General features: G+C 40.3%; 1 protein-coding gene across 26 annotated transcripts in view; it reads left to right on the top strand.

The window, feature by feature from the left end:
- Nucleotides 1–24,319, top strand: part of LOC110005107 (protein starmaker) — a 150,870-nt gene that overhangs the window by 32,919 nt on the left and 93,632 nt on the right. For 10 of the 26 annotated variants that reach the window (XM_065962348.1, XM_065962346.1, XM_065962344.1 and 7 more), the window contains one exon: nucleotides 878–1,150. The exons of 3 other annotated variants lie outside the window; for them this stretch is intronic. In XM_065962348.1, the coding sequence (XP_065818420.1) occupies nucleotides 878–1,150 (273 nt within the window). Of the gene's footprint in view, nucleotides 1–877; nucleotides 1,151–1,823; nucleotides 1,926–3,135; nucleotides 3,244–5,854; nucleotides 5,885–5,984; nucleotides 6,057–6,397; nucleotides 6,494–11,431; nucleotides 11,648–24,319 lie in introns of all 26 variants that reach the window. 13 more of the 26 variants (XM_065962356.1, XM_065962357.1, XM_065962349.1 and 10 more) reach the window with 4 other exon arrangements.

The raw sequence follows: 24,319 nt of genomic DNA, 5'->3' as shown, positions 1-24,319 counted from the left end.
AGGGGTGAAGCTTTGTAAGCACCTTTAACTGATGTGTAAATCATGTCCAGTATGTTACCTTCTCTTGTGGGAAAGGTCACGTGTTGGTGGAAGTGGGGTAAAACCGTCTTGAGATTTGTATGGTTGAAATCCCCAGCAATGATGAAAAATCCGTCTGGGTGGGCTGTCTGTTGCTCACTTCTCTGTTTCACTCACAGATTTTTAAGTGTTTATAAAAACAGACTGAAATGAACACTGTTGTTTACTTAAAGTCTTTGTATGTATAACTCTGTGAGTCATGACTGTCTACAATGGGTGTAACACCCGAGTCCCACTGTCTGTGATGTTTTCAGAGTTTTCAGAGTCCTATCTTCACTTTGTTTACATCGCCGGGACGGCCGGCTGACTCCTCCCCTCGTGTATAAAAGTTGTTTAATTGAGGGACTAGAGAAAAGAAGAATAACATACTGTACTCACTGCTTAACTGTGTTTCTAGATCACGCTCATTTCAGGTAAATTTACATGCAGTGTGAAGATACCAGCATAATAAAGATCGCTAGCATTAGCATGCTAACACAACAATGCAGCACCAGTTGTTTTGGTTTCATGCTGGAGCTCAAGGGCGACATCTGCTGGATCAAAAAATCACATATAAAGCCTTTAAACACTAATTTTTACTTAGAAATGAACAATTATCATTAAAAACTATGTAAAACATAAATAAACTTAAATTGAAGAAACCTCGTTAAATTGGCTCATATCAGAGATAAAATTAGTCGATACCAATAGTGATGTGATGGGCTCATATCATATCAGCATCCGATACATACGTAACATACTACAATGATTTCAGTATGTATTCATTTATTTCTTCATCTTTTTTACATGTTTCTTCAAGACAAGGTTGCCATGCCGACCATATCTTGTGAGATAAACAAAGACGGTGGCTCCGATGTTTCTGAGGTCCGGGCGACGCTGCTGTGCTCTGCAGACCCCACCCCACCTGAGTCCATGATGAAGTTTGAGTGGAGAGCACGGGGAAAATCACAACCGGGACACAAGTTTAATATTTCTCTGGGAGACGAACGAGATAACGAAGAATACAACTGTTCAGTCAGCAACCCTGTGAGCAGTGAGACGGCGACATTCACAGCAAAGGATTGTTATCACGGTATGATCTCATGTATAACTGGACGTTCAGGTTTCTGATTTGGTCATTTTGAAGTGAACGTTCTTTTAGAAAACTTGAAGCTTTGTTGCCAAGTTACACTATTTCTCACCACGGTTTGACAGGAAGTTGAAGGAAAATATATATATTTATATATTTTAATGAACCTTTATTTAACCAGGTTGGTCCCATTGAGATTAAAAACCTCTTTTTCACTGAGACCGAGCCGAGACAGGCAGCAGCAAAAACACAAAGTTACAGACGGAAACACAAAGAGAGACAAATTACAGTTTACAAAACATAACATTTTGGATTAAAAATAGAACCATCTATGAGTCATATCTGGGAATCAGTCGTTCAAACAGCCGAGCTAAAACATCGACATCCTATAGAATCTGCTTCCATGTCTTTCATTTTAGATTTAAAAACATTTAAGGACTCCAGCTCCTGAGCTTTAAGTCATTCTGTAACAGATTCCAGGCTGAGGGTGCAGAGGACCCAGAAGCTCTTAAGATCCCTTTGACTCAAGGATTCAAAGTTGTTAATAAATAAATCAATGTTTTGGTTGTTGTAAAAGAGAGACTCTATATTCTCCTGTTGTTACAGTTCTACAGTAAGTTGTTTTGGTGATGAGTGATCTACGTCCCTCTAACTTTTGACTCTTGTGTTTCTGAAGATAATTCATCTGTAGCTGTGGCTGTCAGTCTGGCTGTCGTTGGTTTAATTGGTTTAATCGTACTCGGGTTGATCATCTTCTTCTGCAAAAAGAGACAAAAAGGTAAAGTAGAAAGAAATTACACTTTCATTAGAAAAAATGATACCGAAAACATTTCTCAGGATGTAGATTCTAAAGAGAACGACCTGATAAGTAACATGTATGTTTATGAGGTCCAGGTATTCAGAAAGCGATGTGGAACAGTTCAGCGCTCAATACGTTTTCAAAGAGGAAAGGTAGTTTGTGAAGAAAGACAATAATGTTCCCCATTGTCTGAGTAGGTTCTCAGTCATCCAGGTCATGGTACATTTGAAGCTACATTCAAAATCAACTGGACTGGTTGAACATCTTTTCTTTTTTTCTTTTTTATTTATATAGATCCTTTCAGACAAATTAAATTGCAGTTCAAAGTGCTTTACAAGAGTGCAGAAAAGTTATTGACAAAAAAGTAGTTTATAAAATCACTGAGAGACTAATGCACACCAATAAGAATTAAAAAAATATAAAAATTAAAAAATTAAATACGACACATAAAAGCAATAAGATATTAAAATTAATACATAGGAGAATAATATTTAAAATTGTAGTAGGATAAAAAAAGACGATACAGTAATGTTAAGATTTGAATTGATATAAAACACGATATAAAAGTCGGACTGAATAAATGAGTTTTCAGACTGCGTTTAAAAATCTCAATATTCTCCTCTCAGACCCTCAGGAAGGTCGTTCCACAGTCTCAGAGCGTAACAGCTGAAAGCTTTTTGTCCTGCTCTGTGGAACAACTAAGAGAGAGGAAGTGGAGGATCTGAGGGGTCGTACTGCTTCATAAACTAAAATCATATCTGATAGGTAGTCTGGTACAAGGCCATGTAATGCTTTATAAAGTAATAAAAGAAAATCTTGAACGTCTTCAGAACGTCTTCCAGATCTTCAACCAGTCCAGCTGATTTTGGATCAAGCTTCAAATTCACCATGACCTATTGTGTCCTGTTATTTCAGTTAATTTCATTGGAATTATTTTTATTTGAACATTTTTTCAGATTTAATAATTTCAGTGATTTTTAAATGTTCTATTTTAATGTTTCCTTTCTTTCCTCTGTCATGATGCTTTTGATGTCTGAAGCACTTTGAATCGCCTTGTTGTTGAAATGTGCGACATATATAAACTTGCCTTGTTTTCAGGCTGAGACTTCCCTTCTTATTTTTTAACAGATCTAAAACTCATAAATGTTTGATTTAGAATATAAAACTGTTAAATAGTCTGTATCTGCAGGTCACCTGACAACAAAGAGGATATTCTGGTGTGCAGAGCTTGGTTCAAGTGACTCTCTTACTGAAATGCTTCTGTCTGATCAGCCACTCAGTGTGAGCTACTCTCCAGGTATGCTCCATTGTTTACCTTTAACACAGTTTTGTATTTGAAGAGACAATGTTAGCAAAGTGAAAGACCGTTAGCCAGTTTTCACTCATACATCATTCATTGTGCATATGAACACATTTATTCACATGTGATGTGGTTATCTTTTCCAACATGCAGTTTATAAACATTGCCAATTAGCATTTATCAAATGTATGAAATAGTTGTATTTCACTCTCACTTCTGTCAGCAGAACAAAGTCCTGGAAGTGACACAGCAGCTAGGTTAGCTATGGTGGCTATTTGTCCAAAAAACGAATTAAGTTACAATTCTAAAGAAACCACATGAACTCAACAAACAGCCACTGATGCACCGTTCCAGTGAGGCCTTACGCACACAATAAGTTCAATGTCCAGTCAGGATCTCTTGTTTCTTCATTTAATTAATCTAAAAAAACCTGTGTCCCTTCCTGGTGCATCACCCAACAGTGACACACCTGGAACATTTAAAGGGGTCCTAATCAACCCATGTGCACTGCCCCCCTTCATGATTTACTCAGCTAAATAATATCTTTCTCTTATAACTTGGCTAACAGCGTGAGTCCTGAAAGAAGAACATTTCATATCATTTAATATAAAATATAAAACAATATGTTTTGCTCTTTTATTTTTATTTTAGGGCCTGTTTCCTTTAAAGTACAAAGTTGTTCATTTTTAAAGAATGGGTATCACTGGAACGCCGATAGCCTGGTGGTTGAGGCTGTGGTCCTGGTTGCAGCGGCTGTGGTTCAGGTCTGACCTCGGCCCCGTTCATAGTTCATAATATCGCCTCACAGCCGAGCCTTCGGGCCAGAGTTCTGGGTTGTACATCTCCGCAAATTCATTGCACTCAGCACACACTTTAAACGAGCTATATCTGCTGCTTGCAGTGACAATACGCTGACGGTTAACATCACAGCCGAGTTGTTCAGGTAGATGTTTAGTCAGTGTCTCAGCATCTACTGGTGAGAATTTGGTGGTGAAAACACTTACTGTAGCTCTCTTCACAACAACAGACACAGGGTGGTTCTTTGAAACGAGCCTTTATTGCTGGAGCTATCTTTGCTCTATCTGCACAAACAAAAGTACATTTGACACAAAACAAAATCCTTGTTGGACCACTTGAGGTTCTTGACTCCTTTAAAGTCCTTGTAAAGTGTCTTTCACAGTCTGCTTGAACTTCAGACATCAGTGGTAACAGTCTTCATGTTCGTTTACATAAATAACGTGTGCTCACCGTACATGTCCGTCCCTTAATTCCGTCATAGTGGAACCAAAAACAAGGAACTTTAGTTCCACATAGAAACATAAATATTTTAACATCCATGAATTATTATTTATTCATTTATCAAATACATTAAATTATGACAATATGAAATCATTTATGACTCATGAACTTAAAGTTTATGTAACAGCACTTACACTTACCATCTTTGTACGAACCACTTTTATATCCCCTTGTGCAGCAGTACCAACAACAGGCTTTGGCATCCTCCGTTCAGGTTTTCCAGCACGCTGTTTTTTACGAGGACAGACTGGCCCTCGTCATTATTCCTCCGACCTCGGCCCTGTTTCACAACTTTACTCCATTTCAACGAGTTTGTCGCAGTTTCTCCAGCAGCTGAAGCATCCTCCACCGCCAGATCTAGCGTTACCCGATACAGCCAGTCCTCCGCCATCACTCGGCTTCAACCGGCCCGCCACGGCCGCAACTCTGCTGTCGCAGTACACAGGTCCTCGTCGAGTTTAGCCTGAACTTCCACTGCGTGTCTTCACTGTGCACACGCTCGATTTTGCTCAGCAGGTTAGACACTTCCAGGTCGCTGAACGTCGCAGGCGGCAGCTCGTCCAGGTAGTGGGAGAGGAAACGGGGGGTATCTTCTCCACACTCGTGAAGAACTTTTAGACAACTTTTGATATTGTTCGCATCCTTTTGGTTTTGAAGGCCGCCGCTTGGTCTCAGGACAAAGTTCAAACGACACCTTTTTGGAAGTCTCGATCCACTCGGGAGTCAAATGTGTTTGAGGCTTCAAGAACTAGTTCAACCTGGGTCATCATTTTAATTTAAACTGCTAGGAAATGAAGGAACTCATCCTCTACAATAACTTGGCCATCCACAGGTTTTAATCAGGAGCTACTGATCCATTGTGTTTGTTTGAACAGTTTTTAAAGCTTAAATCTTTCTCTCTCTCTTTAAAGCTCTTAGAAGAAATATTTCTGATCATTGAAGAACTTTACATGTCTTGATTGTTTTCATCTTTCCTTCTGCTGTTATTTTTATGAAACAACCCTAACCTTATCCAAATGACTGAACAATCACAGCACATTGATTTTTTTTTTAAAAGTACTGAAACATAAATTTAACAATTCAAGAAATAAAACACCCACAACTTTTGAGAAATGTAAAGCCATTCTTTCTTACTTTGCCCTCTAGAGCTTACATCCATGTCTGTTACCTGTGTGTATATTTTATTTAGCTCATAGTTTGATTGTGATTTTATTTATAAACAGTACAGAAAGGAGTAACATGATTAATCTGATTTCAGTTCACTGCATGTCATGAATTATTTTGACCTAAAGAATATTTTTCCTTCCAGAACCTGTTGGAGATCCAGAGCAACCAGAAGGTAACACCACAACACACATTCTTAATGTTAGCTGAGACACGATATAAGAGAGGCTAGGAATAAAGCTGGTTGTTAAGTTGTGACTCTTTTCTCTTATCAGGTAACTTCAATGAGAAGATAGAATTCTTTGAAAAAAAGGCTAAAGAAGCTCAACAGACTAAAAACATAACAGGTAATTTTGAATGGGAAGTAGATTTCTGCAAACAGCTGCAGCTGATGTTTATTTTCATTTCCACAATCAAAAAGCAGAGAGTCCTAACATTTAACAAGGTACAACAAATGAATAGTTGTTGTTGTTTTTACTTATAAATTACTTAAAATATGAATTAAATTCATGTTGATTTATTTTCCACCAATCAGAAAATTCCTGTATCAATCTATTGTTTCTGTACTACTCATTGTTTCTTAATAGATTGTTCCTAACTGGGTTTATTGACTCCAGTGTCTGAGACTGTCTCTGTTCTGTTTAGTATCTTTAAGTATTTGTTTTCTTTTGCTGTTTGTTACAATCAGGCAATCTGTACCGTGCCCCACTCAAGCATCTTCCAGGCCTCACAGCAAGAACAGCAGGACTCAGCAGCTCTAAAGCTACCAGTCCAGTCCTTGCAGGTATCTTATCTCATCTTATTGTTTGGTCTGTCTGCATTTTCTAAATCCAAGTGTTGAAATCATGCCTCCAAAAATGATCAACGTGGAGGAGGAATTTATTTCACTTTCTGTATTACATGAGCTGCTTGATCATCAAAATACTTTTTATAAAGACCTATCAGAGCAACAGGAAAAATCATTCAACTCATTCGTTCAGATGATCATGGATTCCACCAATAAACAAATTGACAGTTTGAGTGGTGAAGTCGGCAAGATCACTCAGAGCCTTGAATATTCACAAGCAGAGATTGAAGACTTAAAGGTGGGATACAGCACCTCTCTGGATTGCTGCAAATCAGTTAACAATGACCTTGTTAACATCCATTCCTCCAACCGACTTGACGAACAAGATGGATTATTTGGAAAACCAATCCAAACGTAATAACCTCCTGTTGATGGTATACCAGACTCCAAATCTGAAACCTGGCATGAATCTGAGATCAAGGTGAAAAAACTCATATCAGAGGATCTAAAGATGGATCCCTCGCTCATCGAGTTGGAGAGGGCCCACAGGTCTGGGAGGTTTGACGCTGAAGGGCGCCCTAGAACGGTGGTGGTTAAGCTCCTCAGGTACAAAGATAAAGATAAAAGGGCAAAAAAATTGAGGGGCACCAAGCTCTACATTAATGAGGACTACTCGGAAAAAGTATGTCTTAAAAGAAAGGATCTTCTCCCTCAACTTAGAGAGGCATGTAAGCAAGGAAACATAGCATTCCTCAAATATGACCAGTTGGTTGTGCATCCTCCCCGCCTTGCCCCATCTGAGAAAAAGTTTCTTTTTGTGGGGTTATTCAGTGTGTTTTTAATTACTTTTGTGTTTAAATAATGGACTTGGTTACTTCCTGCAATCTCCAGTTTAAAGGCACCAGTTTCTCTCAGGATAACAGGTACCGGTATTTCTTGCCATATTCGAATGCTGATCCTGATTTAAACTGCTCTGATTTTAAGCAAGGCCCTATTCCCTGTTCCTATTATTCAGAAGATACCTTTAAGTCTCTCTGCGTGGAGAAAAATCTTACTAATGATAATTGTTTTTTCTTGTTCCACCTAAATACTCGCAGTCTACCTAAACAATTTGATAGTCTGTACTCCCTATAGATTTTTCAGTAATTGGTTTGACTGAAACTTGGCTAACCAGCCAGAAAGTGTTTATGTTCTCTATGCATGGTTATCATCACTATCCTTATTTTAGACTAAATCGAAGTGGAGGTGGTGTATCCCTCTTTGCTGAGGAGAACATTCAGTCTTCCCTCTGAAATGATCTTGTTTCTTTGGTTGAAGATGAAGCCGAGGCTTCTTCTGAGAGCTTGTTGAGCCTTTCTCTAGAAAAAAGGTTATTGTTGGCTTCATTTATAGACCACCAAATTCCAACTTAAATCGCTTCATTGATTGTTTTTATCATGCTCTAGGTAAGATTGCAAACGAGAAAAAAACATGCTATATTATGGGTGATTTCAATATCAACCTCCTAAATAGCCAATCATCACAATTTATTGACCATCGTAATGCCTTGTCTTTTGTCCCTCTCATAACCAAAGCAACAAGAATTACTGCTAATAATGAAACTCTGATTGATAATATATTTACAAATTCCACTTGTGTCTCTGGGACTCCTGGTATCTTTTGCTGTGACTTATCTGACCATCTTCCTGTATTTTATTTTGAACCCTCAAAGGTACTCTTGTTAATGAGTTGGTTCTCAGAAATGTTTGTAACAGAAATATTGATAAATTTATTGACAGACTGTCTGCAGTCAGTTGGTCTGTGGTTGAAGATGAACATGACACTCAACTTGGGTATAACATCTTCCATGCTATATCTTTTAAGATCTTTGATGAGACTTTTCCATTTCAAAGAAGAAAAAAGTCCACCAACCCAAGCAAAACCTGGTTAACAAACAGCTTAAAGCGTTCTATTGCAAAAGAAGAATAAACTGTATCGGGACTACTTTACTAATCCCTCACCCCTGTTTTTGAAATGCTACAAAACATCCAGAAATAAATTGAATCACTTACTGCGTTCATCGAAACATAAGTTCTACGAAAATAAATGTTGTGATTATCAGAAAGATATGAAAACTACATGGAAGATCATTAATGAAATTATTAATTAAAATACTGTCAACGCTAATGTTCAAAGCGAATTCAAAGGTGATGACAAAATTATGACTGATTCTTTTGAAATAGCCAATGAATTTAATAATTGTTTTGTGAATATTGGTCCTTCGCTTGCAGACAAAATGTCACAGATTTCATTATCTATCTCTGGTATTAAGAGACCCTCCTCTTCCTTTGTATTATCTCCCATCACTGAGTCTGAACTTGTGGATGTCAACCCTAACCCTAACCCAGGTCATGATGAGCTGAAATCTTCAATCTTTAAAAAATGCATTCCATACATAACCAAACCAATCCTTCATATTTTTAATCTTTCTCTTGAAACTGGTGTATTTCCCGATCAATTAAAATGGGCTAAAGTCATTCCACTCGTCAAAGCAGATGATCCATCCCTATTTTCCAATTACAGACCGATATCTATCCTTCCATGCTTTTCTAAAGTTCTGGAAAAACTAGTCTACATCCGCTTGTTTAAATATTTTAATGACAATAATATTCTTTATACACATCAGTATGGATTCAGAGAAAAACATTCAACTTCCATGGCCCTGACCCAACTCTTTGACAACATTACTAAATCTCTTCACATTAAGGAAATCACTCTCAGTGTGTTCATTGACTTATCAAAAGCATTTGATACAGTCAACCATGATATTCTAATGCAGAAACTTTCTCATCATGGAAAAGTGGTACAGATCTGTTATGGTTCAAAAGTTACTTGTCAGTAAGAAAGCAATTATATTGTATTAAATTGTATTTAAATTGGGTCTTTGTAATATAGCAATAAGTAAGGTCTTTTTACCTGCTCTTTTGTAATGTTAACAGACAAAGAGTAAGGTATTTTACCTGCTTTCTGTAAAGTGTCTTGAGATAACAATTGTTATGAGTTGACGCTATACAAAATAAATTGAATTGAATTGAATTGTATTTGATTTCTATCTGGTAGTGATGGGCAAAGATTGGTGTCCAAAATGAACAATGAATTAAGTAAAGTTGACACCTGGTTTAAGGCAAACAAATTATCACTCAATACAAAAAAAAGCTCATACATGTTATTTATACCCAGAAACCTACAGACCAAATTTACTTTTCCTAATGTATATATTGCCAATAATATCGTAGAAAGGGTAACCGTTACTAAATTTCTTGGAATTCATCAGAAGAATAATGCATCTGCTATCAAGAAAAATCCTTCTTAATTTATTTTACACTGTGATCTATCCATACATCTCATACTGTAACATTTTTTGGGCTAGCACCTTTAAAAGCAACCTCAACTGCATTTTTTCTCTGCAAAAACGGTTCATCAAAATGATCACTTTCTCCAACAGATTTAGCAGCTCTACTCCTTTGTTCCAGTCCCTAAGAATTCTCCCTATCTTCCACCTAAACCAGTTTCAGTTATGTATTTTTGTTTTTCAATCAGTCAACAACTTACCCCCCATCTGTTTTCAAGATATATTTCAATTAAATTCTCAAATCCATCATTACAACACAAGGTCAGCCAACTTACTTCATTCTGCATTTTTCAGGACATCATTTTCTCAATTCTCTATCAGATTCAGAGGACCTCACTGTTGGAACAATTTACCCAAACATATTAGAAACAGCACCAGCCCCAACCTATTTATAAAACAAACCATTTATTTCCTGCTTGGCCAATTAACCAATGCGCCATCATAATCATTCTCTGCCATAAGAGCTTATTTTCCTTTTTCCCCTCTTCTTTAATTTGTCTGTGTGTTACATGTTTCTCTTTAGGACAAGCCCCTCTGGGTTTATTTGGCTCCTTCAGCACATTTCTTTCAAAATGTATATTTTGTTAATTAACTAATCATTATGTACTGTCTGTAGGCGGATAGAGAGAGAGAGAGAGAGAGAGAGAGAGAGAGAGAGAGAGAGAGACAGAGAGAGAGAGACAGAGAGACAGACAGAGAGAGAGAGAGAGAGAGAGAGAGAGACAGAGAGAGAGAGAGAGACAGACAGACAGACAGGCAGAGAGAGAGAGAGAGACAGACAGAGAGACAGACAGACAGAGAGACAGAGAGAGAGAGAGAGAGAGACAGAGAGAGAGAGAGAGAGAGAGACAGACAGACAGACAGACAGGCAGAGAGAGAGAGAGAGAGAGACAGAGAGACAGACAGACAGAGAGACAGAGAGAGAGAGAGAGAGAGACAGAGAGAGAGAGAGAGACAGACAGAGAGAGAGAGAGAGAGAGAGAGAGAGAGAGAGAGACAGACAGAGAGAGAGACAGACAGAGAGAGAGAGAGAGAGAGAGAGAGAGAGAGACAGACAGACAGACAGAGAGACAGAGAGAGAGAGACAGACAGACAGAGAGACAGAGAGAGAGAGAGAGACACGCAGTCGAGTCCGCGTCTGCACATCAGAGAAAAACAAAGAGCATGACAGCTACTTTCCTGACTTTGCTGCTTGATTTAAGCCATTTTAATCAGACACCGGAGCGGTCACACTGGCCAAACGAACTGGACTTTAGAGTTGAAGCGTGCTTGGGCAGTACTTTCATTTACTTCTGGATTATTCTTAACAACAATAAAGACAAATGGTTCATTTATGAAAGCACATGATAAAAACTGGAGGAGGGACTTTATTTGTTACACCTAACTCATCACACAGACCGTGTCTCATTTAGGAAACCTCCATGAAGTAAGACTCATTGATTCAAACTAAAAGACTGTCTTTGAATATTTCAGTCCTTTACTAATCCTAAACAGACAGGTGCACTTTTTAAACTCTTTTGTATTCTTTCTACTGTTTATTTTAGAGCCAGAGAAGAATCTAGGTGGGGGTGAGAAATCATCGACTGTCCCACCCACAGATCAAACCTCTCCTACTCTTGCCAACTCAAGTCCCCCAAAGACTGAGAGAGGTCCAGATGAGGACCCTAAGGACCCTGCTGGGGGTCAAAAGAACGGGTCTGACTCAGAGAAGGTCTATGAAGACACTCAAGATGAATCTGACTCACAAACTGATTCATCAGGTACGCAACAGAACAGAAATGAATCAGACAAATCCTCTGTGAACAAGTCGTCCAGTGTTCCTCATGAGGAAGGTTCAAATACGACATCACAAGAGTGAGAATCTGCCACGCAAAAGGAAGAAGAATCCACAGAAGAAGCTAAACCGGTCAAACCGGTTCCTCCAGCTGAAGAAACATCCAATTTAATAAGTAATGGAGAAGAAAAAGATGAGAAACAGCATTTAGCCGACTCAACAGAAGTGAACACCAGCAACACTGTCACATTAAAAAAGGCTTCAGACACTCCACATGCAGATTCAGAGTCTGAGGGGCAGAGCAGGCAGGACTCAGGTGAGAGGGGGGGGGGGCAGGCAGAGGCAGATCAAGGTGAGGGGGGAAATGATGAAGATAAAGAAGAGGATCAGGGTGGTCCAGAAGATGAAAAGTCAGACGATGAGTGAGGATAAAGACAAACAACAGAAAGATGGAGTGATCGCTTAGGCCTTAGGAGAAAATATGTGGCAAGAGAAAGTGAAGAAGTAAGTCCTCTATCTCTTTATGTTACATGTTTGTTTTTTGACATATTTTGTAGGAAGAGACGCCCACAGTACCAGAAGATTATCTCAAAGAAAACAAGTTTTTCATTTGCACTAGTTGTTACCTTTCTTTCCTTTTTTTTAAATTAATAACTTCATTAATATTATGAATGTTTTGTGTGACTAACTGAATCCTACATGTATTTTTTTAAAGATGTTTCAACTAATAAAGCTTCATGAATGTTTTTAAAAATAAGATAAATGTTTATTTAATTATTAGTTTAACAGCACTAATGTTTCTGATGTCATGCTCGAACCTTTTGAGGTAACATGAGAGACACGACAAGGAACAGAAAAAAAACACTGTTTTTAATCATTAGACAAACTTTATGGTGTAATGGAATAATATACGACTTATTGAACATCCAGCTACTGTGTCAAAGAATCTGATCAAACTGAAGGTGTATTCATAAAGAATGTTTCAGTCAGATATTTGTATTAACTTGTACTGCCATTTATTTTTAAAGAGACGAGTTTGTGTCTGCTAATGAAACTGCTGTGAGGATAATATTTGAAGATTTCTCAGAGCTCAGGGTATAACTGTCACGACTTTTTGTGCTTTCTTGCATTGAATTAGGCGCTTTAGGGAACAGCAGTATAAGTTTTTATGATGAATGTTTTCCATTGGTCATTGAACTGATTATTAAAAGCTAATGTGATTATTCTATTTACTGTTTTCTCTCTGGTACAGTACATTTACAGAAGGTCATTTTAAAGCTGTGAGTAATGAAAATGATTTACAGTTTGAAATGATTGTTGTAAAGAAACATAAAGTAATTTGTTTGTTCTTCCTGATTGTCTCATTTGCTTTTGATGGTAATGTAGAATCGACAGCTACAGTCTGTTTTATAAGCAGATCTAAACTCCTCACAGTGGTTTTAACTGTTTGATGGATTCATGAACAGATGGTCACAAACAACTGGCAGACTGGCCAACATCTGCATCCCATCCCTTTGTTTCAGATTCTCATACGAGGTGAGAGGAACTTGTTGTGCCAGCAAGCCTGTTACATCATTCATCCTACAAAGACAGATTTTATTTTTTCTATTTTCTATTTTACATTTTTTAATCCTATTTTATATATTATAATATCTTCTTATTCTGTATTATTTAAGTTGTTGTTAGTTCTGCTTTATTTCCTTGTTAATTGTTTTGCACCAATACACCAAGTCCAATTCCTTTATGTGTAAATGTACTTGGCAATAAACCCAGATTCTGATTCTGATTCTGATGGAGATGGAGATTCTCTGAGCGTCAACAGGAGAGGCAGTTGACGTGTGTCACACCCTCTGTTGATTGCGAGCTGAAAATCTGGGACGGGATTTTCACGAAAATCCAAGTTTAAAAGAGTCTGAATCCGAAACTGCAGCAGAACAAGCTCTGATCTGAAAACTGGGAAGCATCTGACGCGTCAGCGTGGCCACAGAGCCCGGGCATCCACGACTACTGCTTTGCCTATTTTCTCTGGTCATCTGCTAAATGCAATATGTGCTACAAAGAAATCTCTGTCATTCATGGGAACAGGAAAAGACACATCTGTCATACAGAACGAAATCTTAACAACTTGTCTCTGCTTAAGAAAGCCTCTTCTACCCACCCTTCATTTACTTTTGGCCTCTGGAACTGTCAATCTGCTGTGAATAAAACTGAATTCATCCAAGCACTTGCAAAAATGTCAGACATTCAGGCACTTGCCCTTACTGAAACCTGGATCCGCCCAGAAAATACAGTCACACCAGCTGCTCTTTCTGTTGACACAGTGTTCTCACACACACCCCGCTCTGTTGGACATGGAGGTGGTACAGGTATCCTCATTTCTAATACCTGGAAATTCAATAAACTCTTCCCACTGAGCAACAACTCCTCATTTGAATATCACACAATCTTGGTTACTGCTCCTATTAAAATGTACATTGCTACATTTACCGCCCACCAGGGTGTAATCTGAATGATTTTGTTGTGGAACTGGACATGCTACTCTCAGAAATCCCTGATGATGGAACACCACTGATTGTAATGGGAGACATGAATGTACACACTGATAAAGCCCAGGCAACAGACTTCCTTGCGCTCCTATCCTCATTTGACCTCACGCAGGTCCCAACTCCTCCTACCCACAAAGCTGGCAACACTCTTGATTTAATCCTGACTCGGAACTGCTCAACAGCAAACCTGACTGTCACCCCTCTACATCTATCAGACCACTTCTTTATTCAATTCACAATCTCCTGCCGGAACTCCCTCAGGCACAGCCACAAATGGTGTCATACCACCAAAACATGCGATCGCTCAAGCCAGCTCAGCTGTCTAACGAGGTAATGGCTGCCATGCCTGCCCAAAAGGTCTTTACCGCACTCTCAACAGACGAGGCTACAGACACACTCTGCTCCACACTAGCCTCGTCTCTGAACAAGCTCTGCCCTCTGGTGTCCAAACCCGCTCACAAAACCCACCCTCGCCCATGGCTCACGGAAGTCATAAGAGAGCAAAGAGCAGGGCTGAGGTCAGCAGAGAGAAAATGGCAAAAATCCAAACAGTCCACTGACCTCAATGACTATAAGCAAAGACTTGTCTCATTCTCCAGCCTGAAAACGGCCAAGACAACATATTATCAGAACAAGATATGCAATGCCACAGATACAAGAAAAATGTTTTCTGCTTTTAACTCACTGCTTCAACCACTTCCTCCTCCACTCTCCGATCTGTTCACACCAGACATGTTTGCCTCGTATTTTACTGAAAAGGTTGCAACCATCAGTAGTTTAGTTTAGTTTATTTGCACATTTTTTGAAAGAAGAATCTAAAAAAATAAAACACATGCGCAAGTGAGGTAGAAACCCATGAGGTCTCATCTCAAACCCTCACCTTAAGAGATTAAACAAAGTTAAAATAAAATACAGTAAAAAATAACAGTAAGTAAGTACGAATATTTACTATCGCAAATAAAATTTACCCAATTGAAAATTTATCAGCAGACACATTTTACAACCTCTCTTCCTGCAGGACTCAGGACTGTGGATTAACATCTGGGTTTATTTTACCAAGAAACAAAGGAACTGATCAATGATTTAAGTCTCCCTCTCAGACAGGATATTATGAATTTTTACAACACCTGGAATAAACAATCGAGCGGAAACAGAACACTCTGCTATCTACGAATTAACCCCAAAGACATGAACTGTGACCGAAACCAGTCTCTGCAAACTCGTAAAATTGACCATCTGTTGAAGGACTGCTGAAGAGCTGAATTAAACCACAGCGTTTGATTCTGCATCAAATTAACATTTATGTCTTTCTTCATCTAGATATTTGTAATTGTCACATTGAATGTATTATAATCATCTTTTTAAACTCAAAATCTGATCTTCAGAATAGGAATAAGAGTTATATTATGTTTAATAGGAATTTGACGTGGAGCGCTATTGCCATCTAGTGTTAGAATATCCATGAATACGTAACCTTCATAATTATACATTTAGACGTGTTATGAAGCATACTCTTTGATATTAGCTATAGAACGTGTTATTTAAAGACACCAATTTCTTTTCCTACTTTATTAATATGTCTTATTAAGAATGTTGACTGTATAACATGTTTTTGTTCACCTACAGGCTGGGATTAACCGAGGATGTTCCCAGATGGTGTGATTTTCATCTCAACATGAATCTGATAGAAATGTTTGTCTAAATATATGACGTGAACCTACATCAACGTAGATCTGATAGAAATGATATCGAAATGAATGTATGGTGACGTTTGATGTTTAGATTCTTATTCTTAATCTTATTGAGTAAACTCGGTTTAGTTTAAACAATTGTCCTCCGATCATAATGGGAGTCACCCGTGGGCGGCACCCCTCTTTGCCTGCAGACCCCCCTCCTCTCAGCCAACTGATAAGAGTTCACACTGAGCTCAGAAGTTTAGTTTCTTCTTAGTTTTAGTTTTGTTTTTGGTTTGTGAAGTTTAGAGCTTCAGCTCCAGAACTTACTTCTTGCAAGATATGAAAATGACTGATTAATTAATTAACTTATACCATTAAAGTTATTTTCTTCCTTTAACAGGAAGTGGTGCCCCTTCTTAAATCCGAGGTTAAATTAAGATATAACATCTTAATAATTTAATTACGCTACACATACAAACACTGAAAACATAAAAATAGAGCAAAGCAGGACATACAGTATGTAGACAATATAACAAAATCAGGACAATTCACTATTCACTACAAATCTTTCTGACATCAACGCATTTCTGAGTCTCAATTTGTATAGAAAAAGACAAAAAATCATCAAGTAAATAAATATGCGTGTTCCATAATTTGACTCCACGGTATCTTATTGAGTCCTCGAGATGTACGACACATTGGTAGGTATAGGTTATTGATTTGTCTAGTTGAGTAATAGTTCACTTGAGAATTAAAAATGAAAAATGCTTTAAAGCTTTCTGGCAAGTTTGCACTCTTTAAAATAAAGCTACTTATTTGAAGAGTATTGATATCAAAGATTGTCAATATGTTACACTTCAGAAAAAGAGGGGAGGTTGCATCACAGGACTTGGAAAAAGTTGCCATTCTGACAAAACGTTTCTGGAGTAATAGAATTTTATGAAGATATGTTTGGAAAGTGCTGGCCCATACAATATTGCAATAAGTAAGATACAGATATATTAGGCTGTAATATAATGTTGAAATACAAGAAGAGTGTAAACAAACACAGATGTTTCTAATAATCCCCAGAGATTTTGTAACCTTACTACTGTTGGGGTTGTATCAAGTCAACTTTGGTTATATTCTTTAATAATTATACTTAATTATTAATAATATAAATAAAATATCATTAAACTATGTTTAATCTCGTTTTGGGGCACCAACCTGTAATCAGGTAAATATAACCAAAATATCACTCAAATCAGTCTCAAATTAGTTATTTAATTACTAATATTATTAATAATGAATAACTATATTTAATAAATTGAAGGCGTGAAATCCGTACACAAAGCCTTCGCACCCAGCTTATATCACAATGCAAATACACCAGTAACCACAAACAACTGCTCTCTTAAATTATAACAGAATTTATTTAAACAAAGCAACATCAATCCAAAATCAATGAACTTAATTAAACAAATAACTATTATAAACTAATCTAAGCAACAAACATTATCAAGCAAAGGCTTGTGGAGGGGGTGTGAATGTAGGTGTGTGTGTGTGTGTGTGTGTGTGTGAGAGAGAGAGAGAGAGAGAGAGAGAGAGAGAGAGAGAGAGAGAGGGGGAAGAAGAAAGGGGGGGAGATGGCTTCGTACCCACGTGGTCGTTCACGATGGCGCAAACCGAACAAAGACCTGGGTGTGTGCGCGTGTGGATGAAAGGGAGAGAGAAGGGGGGGGAAGATTACTTCGTCCCACGTGGTTGCCCTTCCGATGGCACACACCTAACAAAGGCCTAAATGTGGCCTTAAGGTCTAAAAGAGACTGAGTTCGGCCCTACACGATCTGTGTCTCTGAGGCGTCTGGATAGCCGCGAGTGTATAGATCTCTGTGCGTAATGGCGCGGTGGTGGAGTTGGTCTCCAGATGTACGTTTACACAGGAATATGTGTGTATGTGTGTGTGTTCGTAGAAGGGGAAATAAAAGAGAATAAAAGAGAAATGCGTGCCTGAAGAGGCCGGATCACAGTCCGACTCCCGCGCCACAACTCGGAGTAATTCCCTTCATTCACAGAAACAAACCAATAGCCGAATTCAGGTTAATACGGCTTACACTGGCCTTTCTGATCAGAAGAGTAATACCCGGTTATAACGCTGTTACGCTAAACACATATAGGACGCAGCGGTCCGAAACAACAACAAGAGTTTTAAACAGGTAAAACTCAGGACGCAGCGGTCCAACAAAGATAAAAATTACAGTTTCTGCTTCGATCAACAATTGTTAAAAACACTCTCTAAAGCTAATTCTGCCCAGACCTAATTAAGCCTCACTTGTGAATCGCTTTGTCCGCGATTGGTGAAAGGAAAAGAGTCCGGCGATGGAGCAGATCTTCTGTCCGTCCTGGTGCAGAGGCGTCTGATGGCGGCGAGGGTCCCTTACGGCGAGAGCGGCTTCGTTGGTTCTCCGTCGAGTGGAAAGATGTCCTTTTGATGTCCTTTCGTTGCAGGACGGAATAAGACCGTTATCTTTCTGATAATCTGTTATAGTCTGACGCTCTCCGAGAAACTGAGATGCGTTCACTGGACAATCCGAGCTCGGAATTTAGAACACTGCCAGCCGCGGATTACCTGCGCGCCAAAACTTAAAACAAAGGAAGATTGTTGCAGGAAACAGGAGATAAGCTTGGGTCTCCGAGCACCAGAAGTCAGCGCGTGAAAGAGGTCGAGCAAGGGAAGTCTTGGAGCTTTGTAGCCTGGCCTGCTCCATGGGGGGTCTACCTCAGGTCCCCTCCAATGAGGAGAGAGAGGTTCCGGTCCCCCCTTTACTTCACGCGTAGGTGTGAAGTACCGCAGGGGATTCTGGGATTAAGAGTCCTTTTAGGCCTCTCTGTGATCTCAGTGAATAACTCAAATGAGGCTTTTACAGAGGTGCAGGCCCAAGTCCATTGTTTGACTGTCCTAAACCTGTGTGGCCCAACATCCCCCCTTTGTCCTGAAGAATGGGATTGCGGGTCGCGGTCTTTAGGGCAAATAGGGCCAACAGTGTTAGGAGACAAATGTTCAAATAGTTAGTGAGCAAAAAGTCCATACATTTTGAGAGGCATTCGGTCTGGGCAGACACTGAGGCAAAGTCTGGGCAGACTGTCTAACTATGTCTAAAGCTAGGCATAAAACATAACCAGGCATTAGCAAAGCTTTGCTACTCAAGGTGCATTCCTTAACAAAACAAATGAAACAAACAGACAAGAGGAGGGGAGAAAGAGAAGAGTATAAGGTGTAGATTTGTGGGCTAACTCCTAGCCTGGGCAGGAGTAAGCCTGTGGGAAGGTGTTTGTGGCATGTAGGTGTGTAAATGTACATTATGTGTCTCCCTACCAATGTCAAAACACAAAACAGGGATTAGGAAACATACATTGTTGTGTTTCTACAATGGAGGCTACACCCCCACTCCTATGTGGAGTCAGAATCGGGTTCTCTGTAAGCGAGGGAGTCCTTAGGGAGCTCGTAGGAACTCCGATTATACCTACCCTTCTGTCTCAGACTACGGCCATCCCGAGAGTTCCGTTCAGATCTGGTAGCGATCAGTTCTCCAGGCTGGAACCTACTCTGTGGTTGAGTCCCACCTTCACTCCCCTGGCTCTGTTCTCTATTCTGCCGGTGATATGGTCTGTTATTCTTAGCACAAGGCAACTTGTTGCCCTCACGTGACACGTGACGTAAGCGTGTCTGCCAAACCGCCTGTGCGAATCTCTTGATCTCTTTCATACTAAGCTGATGTGTACGACTATGCAGGGTGACATCTGAACGCACGCAGCCATGCAGATTGTGCATGAAGATGGACTTGAAAGTTGGGTTCTCTTCCAAACCTGGAGCCTCACATCCCTGGAAATATGCAGATCTTAGTCGCCAGTAATAATCTTTGGGGGCCTCGTGCTTCTGGTGCAAGACACTGAAAGCACTAAGAAGGGCAGATGCAGGGTCAATGTAGGTGGAGTATTCCTGGCGCAAAGCATTGCAGAGCGCAGAGTACTGGTATCTGATCTCAGGCTGAAGGGTAGTCGTGACGTTATGGACACTCTTGGAAGTTGTCTTCCACATCAGCCTGAGTTTTTCTCTTGTGGATGCATCAGGTACCTCACTGAGACACAGGTTAATCTCTCTGAGGTAATCATCGATGCAGAGGTCTGAGTTATCTGGATCAAACCGCTCTACATCCTGTGCCATAGATTCAATGAGCCTTATGCGCAGTCTTTGATCTCTGGGTAGAAGGGAGCCATCCCAGTCATCTGAGGTTTGGATATTCCTCAGCCGTGAATCCTGCAATGGGAACCTACAGGTAGCAGGAGGGGGCCTGGTGTTATCTCTGCCTCTGGGGGCTGAGAAGTCACCCCCCTTCCTATGTGGTGATTCAAACCTGTGAAGGTGTGAAAGGGTGTCACAGTTGTCAGAGAACTGGGGCGTTTCCCCAAGGAGCGGGGCTCCACAGTCAAAATCAGGGAAAACTAGACTTATTTCCTCAGTCCTTGGGTTATCCTGACTGCTCGGTTCTTTACTGAGCTTTTTCAGCAGGGTTGTTTGATCTCTTAAGGGGCTAGGTCCAGGATCAGAGTCATATCCTGACGATATGTCTTGCTCCATGCTTCCTGTGCTCCCTGAATTAATTCAAACATGTCCAACATTTTCTGCTTGGCAGTTTGTAAGTGCTGACTAACAGATTTGTTTCCTTTCTGCAAGGATTGGACCTTTGGTGGGAGTGTCCCCATGAAATCACGGACACTCCTAGCCGTAGTCTTCCAGATCCGTTTCAGTTTTTCATGTGAGGACGCATGAGGCAGGTCAAGGAGACAATGGTCAACTTCTCTAAGGTAGTCGTTAATACTTGAATCTGGGCTATCTGGGTCAAAACGCTTCAGATCTTTGGCCTGAGGTTCTATCTGCCTGGTTCGCAGGCCCTAACCCGAAGGCTGGCAAGGGTCGTCCGATTCGTCTGACGAATCGAAGCCCTGTGGTTGTCACGGTAGTAGGGTTGTAACCGTGGCGGGGTTTGTGTTCGGCTCAGACGTGGCCGTCTATCGTGGGACAGGTAGCGTTCGGTGCCCAATTGGGCCCGTGTCTCCTCCCTATCTCTAGGGGGAGTAAAGCCTCTCCTCCTGCGGGGTGAGGGTTCTCTTCGCTCAAAGCGTATTGCGGAACGCGGGGGCCCTTCATCTTTAATCATCCAGCTCTTTACCGGGTGGTCTGAGGACGTGGGCGCTTTTGTGCCTGGGTCGACCCGGCGGTGCCTTCCCCTCTCCTCCAGATCCTGCAACATGTCTGTCTCCCTCCTCCAGGGGCTTGTTTCAGTCTCCCATCCTTCGTCTGAGGTTTCCTCAGCTGATCTGGGGGCTGCAGTACTTATCTGCCTATCCTGAAATCTGGGTACCGTGTCACTTCGTTTCTTCTGTTCAGCCAGTTTGCTGCTTTCATGCAGTGTTTTATTCTCCTCCTGCAGGGCCTTGCAATTTTCCTGCAAGGTCTTTAGTTTATCCTGCATTCTTTCGAAGTCGTCCCACAGGATCTGTCCTTCTTCTAGTACCCGGGCTAGCTGTTCCCGGTGTATCTCATTCTGCACATTTGATTTGCGCTGATAAAGGAGGAGAATTTCGCCTAGAACATCTGAAACTGTACGTGTTGGCTTCCCAGTTGGTTGATTTGCATATTCAACCAAGCCCTTTAGTCTCTTTTCACATGTGCTGAGGGTGTAGGAGTTCAGGCAGTCGAGCTCCTCTATAGGGAGGTGGATAAGATTAGCAACTACGTCTTGAAGGGGTGGATCGTCTGATCCATAGTGAGCTTTGGACCATAGTTGATGTATGTCTTCTGCATACATTCTGTCTTTATTAGGGGTGATCCTGGCTCGGTGATTGACAAGATCAACTAGCTCTTCTAACTTCTTATCACTAATGCTAATTGACTAGCTATGTAGGTTGGCACTCTCCTCTAAGGAGAGGTTCATCAAACCGGCAGCAGTTTCTTGCAGTGCTGCGTCGTCTGATCCAGAAGGAGTCTCAGCCCCCGACTCACCTAGGGTCTTGGTACACAAGAGCAAATCTTATCTTATCTAAGTTTCCCAACTGATCACTGCAGTCTATCCTGGAAGATAGGAGAGGGGATTCACACCTCAAGTCCTCAAAGGAAGGGAGGAACTCACACCTCTCAGACAGCTGGCTATGCAACAATGAAGTTACACTCTCATCTGGCCAAATGGCTCTCAAACAACAAGGAGCACCGCAATCCTTTAGTAGAATACTTCAGGATCAAAATCTAGATTAATGCAACAAATCAAGTTCCTTGATAAAGTCACACTAGCTGCATCATTATGTCCAATTGTTGTATGGACCCAAAGGGGACAACAGTTATGGCTTTAACCATTAACTAACAACATACAACACAACTACGCCACAGCTTGATGTCTGCTTTGCTTAAACCACAAAAATTTAAAGAAAATATCATTTTCTTCAGAAGGATCCTTTTTAGGATTTAAGTTTGGATTACTGTGCATTTACAGTGCAATAAAGCTGGTTTATTGAAAGCCTCACACGGGGCACCATTTGTTGGGGTCGTATCAAGTCAACTTTGGTTATATTCTTTAATAATTATACTTAATTATTAATAATATAAATAAAATATCATTAAACTATGTTTAATCTCGTTTTGGGGCACCAACCTGTAATCAGGTAAATATAACCAAAATATCACTCAAATCAGTCTCAAATTAGTTATTTAATTACTAATATTATTAATAATGAATAACTATATTTAATAAATTGAAGGCGTGAAATCCGTACACAAAGCCTTCGCACCCAGCTTATATCACAATGCAAATACACCAGTAACCACAAACAACTGCTCTCTTAAATTATAACAGAATTTATTTAAACAAAGCAACATCAATCCAAAATCAATGAACTTAATTAAACAAATAACTATTATAAACTAATCTAAGCAACAAACATTATCAAGCAAAGGCTTGTGGAGGGGGTGTGAATGTAGGTGTGTGTGTATGTGTGTGTGTGTGTGTGAGAGAGAGAGAGAGAGAGAGAGAGAGAGAGAGAGAGAGAGAGAGAGAGGGGGAAGAAGAAAGGGGGGGAGATGGCTTCGTACCCACGTGGTCGTTCACGATGGCGCAAACCTAACAAAGACCTGGGTGCGTGCGCGTGTGGATGAAAGGGAGAGAGAAGGGGGGGGAAGATTACTTCGTCCTAAAAGAGACTGAGTTTGGACCTACACAATCTGTGTCTCTGAGGCGTCTGGATAGCCGTGAGTGTATAGATCTCTGTGCGTAATGGCGCGGTGGTGGAGTTGGTCTCCAGATGTACGTTTACACAGGAATATGTGTGTATGTGTGTGTGTTCATAGAAGGGGAAATAAAAGAGAATAAAAGAGAAATGCATGCCTGAAGAGGCCGGATCACAGTCCGACTCCCGCGCCACAACTCGGAGTAATTCCCTTCATTCACAGAAACAAACCAATAGCCGAATTCAGGTTAATACGGCTTACACTGGCCTTTCTGATCAGAAGAGTAATACCCGGTTATAACGCTGTTACGCTAAACACATATAGGACGCAGCGGTCCGAAACAACAACAAGAGTTTTAAACAGGTAAAACTCAGGACGCAGCGGTCCAACAAAGATAAAAATTACAGTTTCTGCTTCGATCAACAATTGTTAAAAACACTCTCTAAAGCTAATTCTGCCCAGACCTAATTAAGCCTCACTTGTGAATCGCTTTGTCCGCGATTGGTGAAAGGAAAAGAGTCCGGCGATGGAGCAGATCTTCTGTCCGTCCTGGTGCAGAGGCGTCTGATGGCGGCGAGGGTCCCTTACGGCGAGAGCGGCTTCGTTGGTTCTCCGTCGAGTGGAAAGACGTCCTTTTGATGTCTTGGAGCTTTGTAGCCTGGCCTGCTCCATGGGGGGGTCTACCTCAGGTCCCCTCCAATGAGGAGAGAGAGGTTCCGGTCCCCCCTTTACTTCACGCGTAGGTGAAGTACCGCAAGGGATTCTGGGATTAAGAGTCCTTTTAGGCCTCTGTGTGATCTCAGTGAATAACTCAAATGAGGCTTTTACAGAGGTGCAGGCCCAAATCCATTGTTTGACTGTCCTAAGCCTGTGTGGCCCAACACTACAGACAAAGCTGATGTGATCTTTCTATGTAAGTTTCTCATCAATTAAGATCCCTAAGAATCTTGTTGATGTTACTTTAGTCATTTCTTCACCATTTATATACAATTTCACCATTTCAGAGTTATAGTTAATTTTTCCAGCAAATATCATGAAGTTAGATTTTTTTCACATTTAATGCCAACTTATTTGTTTTAAACCATTTTGAATATGCAAGAAGGCCATCATTTACTTCATTCATGAGTTCTGACACTTTTTTTATTGGAGACAAGTAAATTAGTATCATCTGCAAATAA

Source organism: Labrus bergylta, chromosome 13 (assembly GCF_963930695.1).
Source record: "Labrus bergylta chromosome 13, fLabBer1.1, whole genome shotgun sequence".
Taxonomy (NCBI): Eukaryota; Metazoa; Chordata; class Actinopteri; order Labriformes; family Labridae; genus Labrus; species Labrus bergylta.
The sequence above is the reverse complement of the archived record's forward strand: the minus strand, read 5'-3'. Positions and strand labels throughout refer to the sequence as shown.